General features: G+C 35.9%; 1 protein-coding gene across 1 annotated transcript; it reads left to right on the top strand.

Annotated features, from left to right (window-relative positions):
* The first annotated feature begins 1657 nt into the window (after positions 1 to 1657).
* On the top strand, positions 1658 to 12860 carry LOC109207347. Its single transcript, XM_019370246.1, has 15 exons — positions 1658 to 2017; positions 2104 to 2230; positions 2347 to 2387; positions 4636 to 4729; positions 5501 to 6435; positions 7421 to 7552; positions 8168 to 8240; positions 8559 to 8598; positions 8854 to 8926; positions 9371 to 9436; positions 10250 to 10330; positions 10417 to 10589; positions 11138 to 11184; positions 12069 to 12306; positions 12411 to 12860. The coding sequence occupies exons 1-15, from the start codon at positions 1818 to 1820 to the stop codon at positions 12719 to 12721; spliced, it is 2631 nt and encodes an 876-aa protein (XP_019225791.1). The 5' UTR covers positions 1658 to 1817; the 3' UTR covers positions 12722 to 12860.
* The last annotated feature ends 3420 nt before the right edge of the window (positions 12861 to 16280 follow it).

Below are 16280 nucleotides of genomic sequence, written 5' to 3'. Positions count from 1 at the left end.
GAATTACATTAACTAAGATTACAAGCTCTAATGTAAACGGTTCAAAACAACATACATAACACCCTCCCTTCCAATTTCAAACGAGAATAAAACTAATAACAAAACATATTCATTAGCATCATCAACAAGATTCACCAACATTCACTTCATCATCGACGCTGCAACAAATCCAACAAAAAGTGCCCATGAGATCATAAGCATCATCCTCGTCTTCAAAACCTTCTCTTCCAATTTCATTACTTTTGCAGCTTCAGCTTTGTGTAGAGCCTCCATGGCAATTAATTCTTCTTCAATTTATCCCTATCATTTTTAATCACTTTCCAAGACGATGTTACATCTTTAGTTGTAATCAAATCACTGTTCAACGAGATTTCATCTTTCCATTCAAAATAACCACAAGAACGATTCTGTCGAAAATAAAAAAACCAGAGAAGAAACTAAGATCGTTATTATTAGACTATAATTTAGAGCAAACAGTTAATAATTTAGATCTTTTGTTATATAATCACTAACCTTAGGCTTCAGACGTTTAAAAAATCGACTTCCAAGGTTTAATGGAGTCGTTGAAGTGAAGTGGTTTGCAAAGATGCCACAACGACACCTAATTTGGGAAGAACAACTTCCTTGCGACATTGAAGATTCAGGAAAAGGATTGGGGTCGTCTGAGCCCTAATTCGTGGGAGACGGGAATGAAATGGGTGTTGTGGGGGTATATGGCAGATGACTTGGATAAAATTGATGTGGTCAGCTGCCACGGTGTCAAAACATTAGGGTTAGGGGTATTTTTTCAAACTTCATTAACAGTAGAGAAGAGAATGGCCGAAAAGTGTAACGGGTGGCACAAACAACCAATAAATAATAGTAGAGGGACAATTTTGACCTTGGCTAAGCTCTATGAACCAACACAAAAAGTAGCTACACTAACTAATTTTCACTAAAGGTGGTGGTCCAATTAGAGCTTTCAATCAAGCATTATGGGCTTGGCTATTTTTGCTATTTATATCCGAAATACAGTCTAGACCAGACTATACTTGTAATCTGTATTTAAAAAGTGGCAATTTTTATACAGAATTTCTAAAAAGTGACTAAACTTTAAATAACATGCCATAATTTGGCCAGTGCACGAAAATTTTACGGGAGAAATTCAAAAATAGCTAGATTTATAAGTGTTCATTCAAAAATAGCCACAGTTTCAAAAGTAATCGAAATTTAGCCACTTTTCATGTGAAGATAAATCTGAACGAAAATACTATTCAAAATCTGGAAAATACTCCAGTATAATATACTGGAGTTCCAGTATAATCTACCGGTCCAACATAATATGCTGGAAGTTCATACACAAGTGCTCTAATCTCCAGTATATTATGTTGGAACTTTCCGCGTGTTGGAGTTCCAGCATAATATGCTAGAAGTTCACACACAGGTGCACCAATCTCTAGTATATTATGCTGAAACTTTCCGTGTTGAAGCAAAATAGTGGCTATTTTTCAATGACTTCTCAAACACTGGCTATTCTTGAATGACCGGTCCGAAAACTGGCTAGCCCGTGCTATTTTTACAAATTTTACTGCCTGAAACCTATGTAGTAAATTGTACAAAATAAATAGCAAAAGGTACAACATAGTCAATTAACGAAATTCCCAGCTTCCCACTTCTCACAAGTCACAGCCCTCGCTATATTAGATACGAGGGTTCGATTCCCAGCAGAGAAAATCCCAAACTCCCTACGCCGTTTTCTCTTTCTCGCGCGCTTTTTTCACTGATTCTCTCCAATTAACGTACATAAACCAAATTACAAAAAAATAAAATCCCAAATCATGGGAATCGGTCCTTCTCCGGCCGCCGAGAAAGTTGCCTGCGAGTCTCCGTCGGGAATTTCAGTCTCATTGTTCGATTATTCAGTAGAGAATCACTTCAAAGCAATGGATACAATTTCTAAGCTCACCGGCGTACCTGAAATTGATGATTCCGATCAAGCTGAGATTAATCGATTAGCTTCCTCCATTACATTCTTAACGTAATTTCAAAAAATTACTTTTGAAATTTTTTCATGTTAAAATTTTTGTTGCTTTTTCGTAATTTTTTTGATCTCGTAACATGCAGAGAATGGAAAGATCTCAAGTACGAAGTAAGAGAAGCTAAATTTGCTTGCGAGAATGAGACTTCTAAAGGAATTGATGTGATTGGCGAAATAAGTTTGCCTCAATTTTCTTCAGCGGAAGTTCCTAAGGTACATTTTGTGAGATATTTTGCTGAATTTTAATTTTTTTTTCCTTTGTGGATTTAGTTTGATGAGATAAGTTTAGTTTATATATTAAGAAAAATAAAATGTTGATTTTAATGCAGAAGCAGTTGGTGAATGAGCAGCCAGTTCCCCGAGAATCGAGGTAGGCAGAGTTATTATTTTATTTTTGTATAATATTGGTATAATATTCATATAGCTGACCCCAACTTGTTCAAGATTGAGGCTTTGTTGTTGTTGTTGTTGTTGTTGTTGTTGTTGTTGTTGTTGTTGCTGTTGCTGCTGCTGCTGTTGCTGTTGTTGTATATTACCTGACATTGCATTTTTGTGGAGCTAATTTTGTTTTCCCCCTAGTTTGCATGTCAGATAAGCCACAAAAGGTTGAGATTTACAGGATTCAGATGTTAAGGGTCAGAGGCGGATGCAGCATTGCAGCATCGAGTTCATCTGAACCCAGCACTTTCCACACGAAGCAAATTTTATGTGTAAAAAGTTCACTAAAAATGCAACAAATAGTAGATATGAACCCTTAACTTTAAAAATACAATGAGTTCAATGTTAAAACCTTAAAGGTTGAACTCATAGAGCTTAAATCCTGGATTTGAAGTTAGTGGAGACCAAATTATGTTAGCGAATTAACTGGTGTTTATGTTTCTCCATTCAGAATGAGCTCATATGAGGGGTCAATGATCTTGCTTTTATGGTTGAAAGTATCAGCTGATTTTGTATCTTGAACTTTCCTTCCAATGCCTATTCCACCATACTGCCAAGAGTAGTATCTAATGGCCATATTTTGAGTGCATCACCACGATGCCCGGAGTAAAAAGAGGAAATATCTGCACCATAGGCGATTTCATCATATATGGAGCTCTTAGTGTACATTGCTATGTCATCAGTCAATAAAAAGTTATCATCTTGGTAAAGATTACGTAGCTTCCACCTAATGGCAGGTAGGCTGATGCATCTGCCCTCTATAGCTTTCTTTCTTTTACTATGTTTAATACCAATCTGTGCCTTTTCCGGTGACCATTTCGACAGCACTGCTGGTGGCGCTATGCCTCTTCTGGTGACAATTCAGCGGCAAAAATTTCATTCCAGTAGTCTTTTCGGCAGCACCACCTCTTTTAACCGCAATTCCAGCCGTTGTTCCTGTGGCTTTTCAATCAAAACAATTCCTTCTGTTGACCGACAAATTTCCGGTCACTGTTTCAGAAGTCTTCTTCTCTCATTGTTCCATAGTACTAGAGTTGGTTATTGAGTCTATTTATTGAACAATGACTTATTAGTAACTGTTCCAAAAAATCTGATTCTTTTTTCTTTCATGCTATCAGGATCTAGGTGTTGGTTATTGAATCCGATGCTGAACACTGAATTTCCAGTCACTGTTTTGAAGAAAAAAGTTTCTTATCCTCCTTCTCGTGGGTACCAATAACAGTAACTTTTGTCTCACGACTGCTGCAAAGAGATAGAAGTTGATTCCATATACTAGACTTCAGAGGCGGAGGTAGCCTTTTGGCTACGGGTTCATCTGAACCCATAACTTTTGACACAGAGTATAGTTATATGTAAAAATTTATTAAAATCTCAACAAATATTAGATATGAACCCATAATTTTAATAGTACAATGAGTTCAATAATGAGAATCTTAAAAGTTGAACCTATTTAATTTGAATCTTGGATCTGCTTCTGCTAGACTTCACTTTCTAGTAATTTGCAAATTTAAGTTGTTTCACCGTATTGAGTTTGGGGGAGCATGTTGAAATTCAAGCGAATTAATGATATTATATGTATCTAAATTGACAAAAAAGTGGACTTAAGCATGATGATATGGATATATCATAATATTCTCTAAAGATACTTTAGAATATTTTGCTTTCAATTAATATTTCATAACTAGGATACCGTAGAATATTCAGCATTGATAAGTATTTACTCACTTTGTTAGGAGTAGAGTATAACTTCTGACTACATTGCATATAACCTTAAACTTCTACATAAGGAGCTCTTCTTGTAGATTATATTTAATGAGTCAATAAAAGTGTTCTCTCTTCTTCCCTCTCTTTTCACAGGTATAATTAAGTATTCTTTCCATTGTGTGTGGTAGGACTGGTGTTATTCTTTTCCTCACTGTTTTTTTGTTCAGTGTGTGGCAACTAGCTCAAGCTATTCTATAAAGTTTATATGGCAGATGGTTTATTAGAGGCATTTATTCTGGTTTGGTACGTGTGTGCGTGCTTCCATGTTCTCATGATTGTTCTGTGATAGAGTGTCCTTGTGATCTCTTAAATTTTTGGACAAGACTTCGATGTGTTTTTGGTTATACATTGATCAATTTATTATAGATTGGTTTCCGAAATACTTTAGACTGTATTCTACATTGTATCTTTTGCAGCAAAGACTTTGTAATGTATGTTGGAGGTCTAGTGTGGGGAATGGACTGGTGTCCCCGAGCTTATGAAAATAGGGATGCTCCTATCAATAGTGAGGTACCTCTCTTATAAATCTACTTTTTTTATCCTTTCTTTATCTTCCTTAAAAAAACTGAGATGTCAAATGGATAAGTCTGTGCCATCTCCAATTCCTTTTCAGGTACCTTCTCTTTTGGTCTAGAGAGAATACTAATTGCTTCTACTTATACATGACTTCTATGTCCAGTATGAATTGTATAATGGAATCTGTCACTGAAACTTGACTATTCTGAGCACACATTCCGCATTCATCATTGTTTATTTGAGATGCAATTGGTTTCTAGGAAGAATGAAAGCTAATCTTGATTTGTCAAGAAACATGTTAAGGTAACAATGTAATAGAAAATTTGGATAAAGAGCAGGGAACAAATGAAAGATCCTATCTTCGAGTTACAGTATCAGAGCGATTTTTTGCTTACTGCAGCATTTGTCGCTGAATTGTTTGATTCTTCTTTTCTTTAATTGTTTTAAAAAGCTTTATGGAAATGCAGCTGTTTTCGGTGTGTCATTTAATACATTGGTTTAGTCATCAAGGGTTATAATATCTGGAGCAGTCTTATCTCCCCAATGGAGTATCATAGAGAGGGGGAAGGAAATGAAATCAACTTAATCAGTGAAACGTAATTATTTTGGGTTCCATTTTATACTTACCCTGTTACAGAGTGTCTCGTGTTTGATTTGCTTTATCGAGAAAGATCATGTATTTATTTGCTCTTCTTTTAGCTATATCAAACACGCTTACTCAGATATGATCCATATTGATTTCTTGCTTGTCAATTGATTCTGTAGTTTGTCGCAATTGCTTCTTATCCTCCTGATTCATCATACAGCAAGATTGGTGCCCCACTTACAGGCAGAGGTGTAATTCAGATATGGTGTCTGTTAGATCTCATTCAAAAAGATTTAATTTTGAAAGAAGATTTGTTAGCTCAGGTTAACAAAAAGAGAAATCGAAATTTGACAAAAAGTGAAGCAGATAAGGGAGAAACATCTGGACCTCGAAAACCAAGAGGAAGACCGAGAAAGAAACCTATAACTGAATCTCTAGGTGATAGAGATTGTGATGACCACAATTTACAACCTCTTGCTATAGAGTACCCGCAGCAATCAACAGAACTTTCTGTAGATTTGTCTTGTGAAAATACGAAGAAAGCCCGAGAAGATTTGGGGCAAAATCAAGAAAGATCCATTGTTGTGGCATCTCTAGATTCTCAGCTTACTGCTTCAAATAGGAGAGGCATGAGAAACAAGGCAAGATCAAAAGGTCAAACCGAGAATTCTGGTGTGATTCCGCTAACACACTATATTGCTGAAGAGTCTCCAGTTGTGAGTTCCCAGACATATGCTAGCAGTGGTCTTGTTTCAGCTGGGTCTAATAAGAGTGGTGCCACCACAACGAAAAGAAAGAAAGATAAAGAAATGACGGAAAACCAAACCCATGATTCTTCCTCGGCTTTGCTAACACAAGATGTGGATAAAGAATCTCTCAACATGTCCCAAACACCTGATAGCCATGGCATTGTTTCATCACAGTTTGATGAGAATGGTTCTCATGTAATTCAACAAATACCAACAGATGTTTCTCTACCTAGAATGGTATTATGTTTAGCTCACAATGGAAAAGTAGCAAGGGATGTTAAATGGAGGCCTTTAAATCACTGGGATGTCTCCAGACATAGAATGGGTTATCTTGCTGTGATATTGGGAAATGGAGCTTTAGAAGTGTAAGTTCTCCCTTTAAACATTTTGCACCTGTGTTAAACTTTCATGGATAATCTTTATTTTGCTCTGCATTCCTGGTGTGATTTAGAATAGAATGAATCCACTTGATGCAATCCAAACCCATTGACTGTGAAAGTCACAGAATAGACTTGATAGCTTTGGAAAGTTGCAATTTCAATTGACAAAGTTAATATTACTAAAGAGAAATATGTTTATGAATTTCAATTTAAATACTACAGTATACTTTCTTGGTACTGTTCTTTTAATACAAGTACTTTACCTTTAAAGAAAATAATACTACAGTGGGCCATAAAATTCGGACTAGAGTTCCTAACTGCAGAGTCTATGGGCTAGAATTGGTGTGGGCTTGACTTATTCTATTGCAGTTTCAATTGATTAATCAACTAAGACGCATGGATGTTGAATAGCACCAAGGAGGCTCAGCTTGGAGTAGTTTCTCAAATGTTTAAGGCCTAAAAATTATTAGCTTGAGAAATCACTTCGATTCAGTTACACCTCCACTTTCTCCATTAAGTGAACCAATTTATTAATCATACATGGAAGTATATGTCTTCCTGACGTATGTTGTTGTTACTGTTCCATTGCCTCTTTTTCATCTCCTTGTGCCGAGGGTCTTTCGGAAACAGCCTCTCTACCCCCTAGGGTAGAGGTAAGGTCTGCGTACATACTACGCTCCCCAGACTCCACATGTGGGATTATACTAGGTTGTTGTTGTTGTTGTTGTTGTTGTTGTATACATGGAAGTATAGTCAGTAATGATTGTCTTCATAACTTGTATAGTCAGTCATGATTATTTTCATACCTTGTGTAGTCAGTCATGATTGTTCTCACACCTTGTTCTTTCTCGTTATTACTTCTTTTAGTTTCGTACAGCTTCTTGCATTGCATCTTTCTCCCACCATAAGTACACTGGTCTTCAATATTGTGCGATTCTGCAATCTTCATAACCCTCATTATCTAATGCAGGTGGGAGGTTCCTTTTCCTCATATAATTAAAGTTTTTTATCCTTCTGTTCAAAAGAAGGGTACTGACCCTCGTTTCTTGAAATTGCAACCTGTATTCAGATGTTCAATGCTGAAGTGTGGTGATCGGCAGAGGTAGTAGTTCAATTGTTCTTTCTATTCTGTTTGATGATTAAAAATGAATTTGCTGTGACATATTTACTATGATTTGACAATATGATTTCTTAAGAAGTTTTACTTTCTGCATTTGCATTTCATTCTTTATGAGTTGTAGACTAGTTAATGATCCTTGTCTTGATGAAGCTGGGATTATGTGTCACGTGGTGAACTAAGATCAGGAAAATGCCTGGTATAGTACCATTCGAATAGATTTTCATTATTCAGCATAGTGTGAATGGATATGGGTTGTAGACTTCAAAGTTGGCACTTAGATTAGTATTCAACTTCACAGTAGACGAGCAGCATTTTTCCGTATTAGTTGAGCTTTCTGTGCTATTAACTTTGTCATCTTTGATATGTGCATAACCACACCTGCTAGTACTCTTCCATTCCCATAACTTTCATCTTATAAAGCCTGTATTGGGTATTGGGCATAGCTTCTTAATTTTGGAATTGCCCATATTACAAGTTTAATTTTGTCCTGAGAATGCAACTTGTTTATTACTATAAAGCTTATTTCATTTTCTCCTTCATATGATCTTTCATTCTTTCTTAAATTAACCTCTCTTGTTGTTTCCATCTCTCTTGTAGCATTCCCTTAACAGTGGAGTGGTCTGCTTCACCTCCGCATGATATGATTCTCGCTGGATATCATGATGGAGTGGTACTGGTTCTAATTTAATTTTTTTGTTAACCTTTGCTTTTTCAAAGTAGTTCTAGAGGCAACGGTGTATTCTGTCTGGACCCCAGTACCTGTTTCATATCTCAAATTTAGAGTCAGTTTGTCCGATATGTCTTGCACTTATTTCATACACTTGAAGCGATGCTGCTGCAAGTATAATAATCTCGTCATCTCTAACCAATATCCTGTTCATTTTAAAATGAGTTCTGAGCACTTACAAAAGGTCGAGAGTTAGGGACAAGTTCACTGGACTTTTATTCCTCTTATAGCACTGTTAAACTAATAGGTGCTTTTGGATAGGTTGCCTTGTGGAAGTTTTCAGCCAATAATTCATCTAAAGGTATTAATTACCCTCTATTGCGTTTTTCGTTGGTTTCATGAGATTCAACTTAATGAGGTGGCTATTTTGTTCGCGTATTCCTGTTTTTACTTTTTCTAGTTCAGGTCATGTATGCAACATGACTTTAATGCTGTTTTATGCTTAAAGTTTGAATCCTTCTTAAAAGACTTTTCTCAAGTCATATTATCACTATACCTCCTTGGTTAATGCTTTTTGTACAATTGTGATTTCACGTTACCGTCGTTTTGCCTGCAGACACAAGGCCTTTGCTTTGCTTCAGTGCAGATACAGTTCCTATTCGGGCTCTTTCCTGGGCACCATTTCAAAGGTTAGTGGTGCTAAACGTATTCAGTGCTATGATTTCTCTATGTCTTATCCAAAAGAAATCTATATGGTACCTTCTCTAAAATAAAGGACATGTTGCTTTGGGTTCATCATTTGGATTAACTGTGTCTTGTGCGTCTACCTATACTTGTCTTTAATTTTTCTTCAAGAGGCATCAATTGCAATATTCTGTAACTGGTGAAGTTGGTAGCTTCTTAGTTATGATGGCGTGTAATTGTTTTAACATAAGTTGAGATAAGAAAATTGAAGGGTGAGTCAGCGTACGGGGTTTGTTGTGATGTGTATCTTTCACGGCCAACTGTTTTCTTATTGCTTCAAGAATTGCAGTTTATTCAACAGTATGATTGGGATTGTAGCGACTGTCTAAGCTTCTCTTGTATGTTGTCTGGTTTGTTTATTGACCTACTTGGTACAATGTTGTATGCAGTGATTCTGGGAATGCAACTGTTATCATCGCAGCTGGTCACAAGGGGCTAAAATTTTGGGACTTACGGTAAGCCTGTTTCTATATCTTTACGTCCTTTGATAGTCTCATTTTGATTTTTTCCCTTGGTAATTGTACCCTTTTATTTCTGCCTGCTGAAAGAATAGCAATAAGCAGAAAAAGATACATAACGATTTGAAGTAATCCATACACATTCTGCTGTATTTCTCCCCACTCTCAGTCTTCTTAGTATCTTGAACATCAATGCTTTCTAAATAAGAGACGTGCAAGTGTTTTTTTCTTTGCCATGATTTATTGTGCATCAATTTTTCTTTGAAGAGACATATTTTAAATTTTATGTTTGCTTTTAATTAATGTTATATACATTTAAGCTTTATTTTGGCATTATATGCTGTATGTTAAATCCTAGGGCTCATCATACTTTTGTGAACTATATGTCGTACAGGCTCAAGCAGTACTGGGTAATGGGATTAGATCTGTTTTATATTGCTTTGCTGCAGCTTCTAATGAAAAATCTTTATTTGTTTCTCCTCTCACATGCTGATAGCAATTAATATGGACTGCCGACTGTTTAAAAATTGTTTATCCTCAGATTGTGAGAGTAGTGAAGGATGCTTTTTGGTTCTTTTCCTAAGTAGTATCATATGACAAATGTTGTTGGAACTCAATGGTCAACAATGCTATATGACATCTAGAGTTGCCAGTTGGATTGATTTTATTACGGGGCTTTCAAGCCACTTTTAGGATGCAAAGCCTATATCAGTTGTTGCATTTGCCTTTATACATATACACACACACATAATATATGTGTGTGTGTGTGTGTTTTCTTTTTCTTAATATCCTACCTTATATATCTTACAGGGATCCCTTCCATCCTTTGCGGGAGTATAACGTAGGCCAGGGAGTTAATATATGCAGTGTGGATTGGTTGCCAGAGCCAAGGTATGAGCATACCCCATCTAACAAATTTGATTTAGATATCTGCTTTTGACGTCTTTCTCTCAAATTGCATTTGTTCATGTTCATAGATGTATTATAATATCATGTGATGATGGGACACTAAAGATCCTTAGCTTGCCGAAGGCTGCATATGATGTACCTGTCACAGGAAACTTTTTAGTTGGGACTAAACAGCAGGGATTCCATAGTTTCTCTCGGTCTCTACTTGCGATATGGAGTGTGCAAGCTTCCCGAGTAACAGGTTTCAACTTTTGAAAGATCTGTATCTTTTCTATCTGCAAAGATCTTACAGTTTACATAGATTTAAGTAGTGTCAAACGTAAAACCGAGATATTCGTGAATGATCAGACAAGCGTTTGCATAATGACACTGAATTCCTGTTATTTTTTTTTTTGGGGTGGGGTGGGGTGGGGGGGTGAGGGGGGGGGGGTTTACTGTTTCATGAAGCTTCCATCTGAAAGTTTTGGAGAAAGCACGGGACAGTTTATACTGTTTCATGAGCTTTCTGTCTACAACTTGCTCTTTATGTTTTCAATAAGGGGCACCAAGGAGGGGTTAGAAGAGAAGGGACTGCAGCCTCAACTCTCTATGCATAGCAGCACAGCTTGGATGAAGACGAAGGATCAGCTTAATTCTAAGACCGAGAGTGTTTGGGATGGGGGTGTTGTGCTTTCTGAAATACATATTTGATATTGATAAATGAAGTTACATTTTCATTGAACTCTAACTTATTTGCTTGTAATCCAGCCTGATACATTACCCTTTTCTTAAAATTTTTGCGAGCTCTAGGCCTGGTTGCATATTGTGGGGCAGATGGTACAGCTGTTCGGTTTCAGGTGTGTACTGGTTAAGATGATTTTTTGTTAAATCTGTTCTTTTTATGGGTTTTCCTCTATATTCTTCTCTATATCAAATATTTGGAAGGCTCTGGTCGACATTGTTACTGTGGTCGTAGATGTCTGGAAAAGGGATAGAAAAGTTATACAGCAGACATTTTATGCATCATCTCTTGAGTGACAACTGGTCTCCTGCAACTTTCGACCACTCTTGTCTAATTCTCTCTATTAACCACCTGATTAGTCACGAATTCTTTTAACATCTTCACAAAGTGAACACGCCTTTCTCTGTTTATTGTATCTCACTTCGATTATTTTCCGTAATGCGCTCACATTCTTTGATGGCACAGCTTTTTGGCATCTTCATTGACCGACCCTAGTGGAATCCTTTAACTCTTCCAACTTTTGAACCTTCGATTTATCACCAATTAATATCTTAGAAGTTGCTGTTTCAAGTTTCTCTGCTCCTGCATTTAAAGAAGACAATTCTGCATGAGAGTCTGCACCGTCAATAAAGCAGTTGACCGGTCTGAAAATGCATGGTGTACTGCCAACATTAGACTCGTGTTTGTGTAGAATATCCAAATGCTTCGCTGTCTGTGAATTTAACTCCCGATACGATGTGCTAACTTTAACAGCTGCAGTAGCAAGTTTCTCATGGCAGCCCGTTTCTCTGAGTATACAATGTAGCTCGTTCATTCAATGGCATTTTTCTTGAATGATAATGCTTGGTGTGATTGCCTTTGAACATATGTTGTGTTTGACGAGCTTCTGTATCTCTATCTGTATCAGCATGTAAAGAAAACTTAGAATATGTACTTCTTGAGAGGTAAACTGTATGCTTGTCCAATTAGAGACCTTATTTATATTACCATTATACTCAGCTGACTAGCAGAATGGAGAATGATGCTGTGAGGAATCGCACCCCACATTTTCTCTGTGGATCATTTTCCGAGGATGAATCAGGTATCAGCGTTGTTACTCCAGTGCCAAATTCTCCCTTTCGAACGTTCTACTCAGGGAAACAGTGGCGTGATACCATCTCAAGATTTCCACATGGTGTCAATTCAGTCCCAAATCAGGAGAAACGAGCGATGGAGCAATCAGATGAACAGCCTCTGGGTAATATGTTGAACTGCTCAACTGATTTTCATTTACCCACCTCAATTATAAATTTATAACTCCATGATACCCATTCTGAGCATGTTCATCGTGTCATCATGCAGCTCTATGTTATGGCAATGATCCGAACATTGAAGGAGGATCAGATGACGAGTTAGTGGCTCAGAAGAGTAAACAGACATCAAAAACAAAAACAAAAACCACGAGCAAGAAACCGAAAGCTGATGAATGTGATCTTATATGCAATGAAGAAGGACCAACAAGATTGAGAGAGAAACTTGAAGAATTGCCTCCCAAAGATGTGTCGATCAATCGGGTAAGATGGAATATGAACAGAGGCAGTGAGAGATGGCTATGCTATGGAGGAACTGCCGGGCTTGTACGCTGTCAACAGATTGATTTATCGACTGTTTGAATAACTTCACCGGAGGATGTTGATTGTAAGCTTGTATTATTAGTAATTTATCATGTCATGTATACACTTATTTGTGGTTAACCCTCATAGTTTATGTATGTATATTAGCAATTTCAATAGAAGTATTGGGGTTTATCGAGTATTGTCCAGTGACCAAAGCGCTTAGAAATATTCATTGGCAACTCTAACACGTAAGTAACGCAGAGCTTGATAAAACCACAGTTAATGTAAACATCTCAAAAATTGTGCTGACAAATATGATACGCGGTATTATAAATGGAAGATGTGGATACTTGATAACCTAAAAATGAATTAATGAAAGTAAAATTACGCGACACATCAAATATATACACTGTATTTACCATTCATAGCTATACTTTCAACAAATTTATCATTCATGGCTATATTTAAATTTTATAGTAAATACATGAAACAAAAAATCAGTTGTTTTGAATTGAAATAAGAGAGTAACAAGCTCACGTAGCTCAACTGATGAGAGCGCTCACTTAGAGAGCAGAGGTCTTGAGTTCAAACGAATACAGTTGCGTGGACAAATATAGTTGATATAGGTTGTATTCATGATGACAGCTAATGTCATTAATTAGTTAGCTTTATTGGCATATATGTATTGGTCAAATTGGTTACAAAAAAAAAGTTGTTGACCAAGTTCGGTCCCATAAGGTGAGATAATTTGTTATTATATGAAATATGGCCACTAATTCACTTAATCATATTTTCAAGAGATTACGTTAATCTGAAGCGGTCTTTGACTCTACCACTATATAATATGCCTAAACAAGATTTTTGACCAAATCATACAAAAGTTATTGTATAGTCTTCTTTAAAAGGTGCCGTAGTAGAGATAAAATATGGGTTTGTTTCTCTTTCGTTTTCGTTTCTCTTTATATATGAAAAACCTTTGAATGCATAAAGATATTCTTCCTTTCGTTCTATTTTAAGTGACGTACTTTAGAGTACAAGAGTCAAATTTAATTGTCACTTATAGTACTTTTTTCTTTCGGAATACTAGAAAAGTTATTTAATTTTAATAACAACAACAACAATTATGCTTTAATCTCAAATAAATTGGGGTTAACTATAGTCCTTCTCATTAAGTCGGACAACATTATGTTCTACAGCTACAACACTCTGAGGCGGAAGTTTATCGGACCCTGCTAATTTCGTCAAATTTTTTGAACATATAAGTCTGTATATATTAAAAACGGTCATATATTTTACTTGGAACCTTTAATATCCAAAGTCCGAAGGGGTACTGGTGGAACAGTTCGCTCATGTGCCTTCCTCCACTTTTGAATACTGGGTCCGCTTCTAACAACACTTAGTATTTGTTATGAATCTTCACAAGAAAAGGCCCGTATTAATAATTCTGATTTTACTGACCATATTCCTTGTTTAGAATGTGAAATAACGACTTTGTTTAAATAACTTCCAATATGCAGTTGCAAATACTCCATCCTTTAAGGTGGCTGATATACACCACTGTCATTATGTCGAGGATTGCGATGATTTATGTGAAGACCAAGCCATTTGTGTTTTCCATATATATATGCGTATGCGTTCCTAAGACGAGAAAGATTGGGGAAGTTGCATTTGGTCATGGCCTGCCTCCAAATTGATATCTTCCAAATGTTTGATAAATTGTCCAAATGGGAAGAACTGTCATTTCCCGTTATATACATGTTTTAATTGGCAAAATTATGCCGTTGCTATATAAATTGATGTATTAATTAGTTGTCATGTTACCAATGTTACCTTTGGGAATTTTGAGTTCATTGCTGATTTTTGCATCGCATCAAATCATAAACCGCCGCAAAGCTGTTTTCACTCGGTGATGTTTTGTTTATGAGTTTTAACTTTATATGTCGACAGTGTAAAAGAATTTTTACCATAAAAGAATTTTTATACAAGTAACCGATCACAAAAAAGGTAGGTTTATAGGCTGGAAATTAAGACATATTACCTTTTATAACATGTTAAAATACATCTGTGGGTTAACAAATTTTCACACTAACACTATATGTAATTTTAAATCCTTAATCCTTTATTTATAACTAAATAATTTCGTTACCAACTAATTCGGTCTTTTTCTAGATATCATTGAGAAAAAACTACAAAATTATTTGATTTCTTTATATTCTCATCAAAGAAATACGAATTTATAAAGGTTATGGAAAGGCAGGCTCGGAAAGATGTTAAGATCAGTCGGTGTAAAATTAAATTACATACATTAAGTTTGACGAACTAAATATTAAATTTAACAGCTCTTAGGAAGATTGACCTAAAATTTTACCAGCTGATCATGCCTTCGAATGTTGTAGCAGCCGATAAAACAGTAAAGAGAAAAGATAAAAACTAAGCTAAGAAGATAAAATTAGGGCAAAGAGGATAATTTTAATTGATGATTCCAACTCTGCAGGTACAAGGACATATATATGTTTCCACTCTTCACTAAAGGACAAAATCTGATAACTAATAACTCTATAGGACTAAAAGTAAATATCAAGGCATAATTACGTGGGTCCAATTGTAAATACATAAAGGTACAAAATAAACTATAAGGGGACTAAAGTGTAACACCCCAAAACTTATAACCTCTCACCTATTTAACTAATAATAACGGCTAGTTACAACTCTGCAAGCACCACGTACAACCTTCTAAGCCTCTTCTTTTCTAATGCATATCAATTCTCCCCTGTTGAAATCTTCCTTGTCCTCAAGGAAGGAAAGATGGGAAGCATTTCTTTAGAGCTGAGTAATCCTCCCATGTTGCCAATTCCGATGCTCATTCCTTCCATTTAACTAACACGTGCACCACTGCCTTGTTTCCCTTTTGAATCATCCATCTATCCACTATCTTCTCTGGTTGTGGGCAATAGGGGCTGGACAACTTGATGACAGGAGGGTGTGTTATAGTAAGAGGCAATTCATGACAGAGTTTCAGCTCGGATCATGGAAGGTTGGGTGCAGCGGAGCTGGGCATGAAGAGACAAATTATGATCTCAGTACCTTGCTAATAGTTGTTGATACCCAATTTTTCCTTATATATTTTAGTATGCATAAATACCTTCAAAATAGCATATATATCACATATAAGCATGCACAAGGCTTTTATTATTTTGTCCATAATTTTAAAGGTTTAAATTGATTTATTTTTTCCTTTTATTCATAAAATCCCCAATAAATATTTTCCAAATTATTTTTATGATGATTTACTCATTTAATTTCTATACTTATGTCAAAATATGGCTAATATATTTTTTATACATTTTTATAATTACATTTAGTATTTTTTAAGCTAAATTGCATATAATTGCAATGTTAGCCCATTTTAAGGAGTAATTATATTTTATATGCATAAAATTGGTCCCTATATTTTCAAAAATGTTAATCATGTATTTTAAATTATTTTGGCACCTTAAATTATTTTCCAAGAATTACCTACTATTTATTATAAATTAAAATAGGGAAAATTGGCTATTTAAATCATAGCCAAATTTGGCTTTCAATTGTAGCCCAAATTGGACCCAATCCCCAGCCC

The sequence above is a fragment of the Nicotiana attenuata genome, unplaced genomic scaffold, assembly GCF_001879085.1.
Source record: "Nicotiana attenuata strain UT unplaced genomic scaffold, NIATTr2, whole genome shotgun sequence".
Classification (NCBI taxonomy): domain Eukaryota; kingdom Viridiplantae; phylum Streptophyta; class Magnoliopsida; order Solanales; family Solanaceae; genus Nicotiana; species Nicotiana attenuata.
The sequence above is the reverse complement of the archived record's forward strand: the minus strand, read 5'-3'. Positions and strand labels throughout refer to the sequence as shown.

Coding starts and splice junctions, on each gene's coding strand:
- LOC109207347 (XM_019370246.1), top strand. CDS start 1,818: ATGGGAATCGGTCCTTCTCCGGCCGCCGAGAAAGTTGCCTGCGAGTCT. Junction 4,730..5,500: donor ATGCTCCTATCAATAGTGAG/GTACCTCTCTTA, acceptor TTGATTCTGTAG/TTTGTCGCAATTGCTTCTTA. Junction 12,307..12,410: donor ATCAGATGAACAGCCTCTGG/GTAATATGTTGA, acceptor GTCATCATGCAG/CTCTATGTTATGGCAATGAT.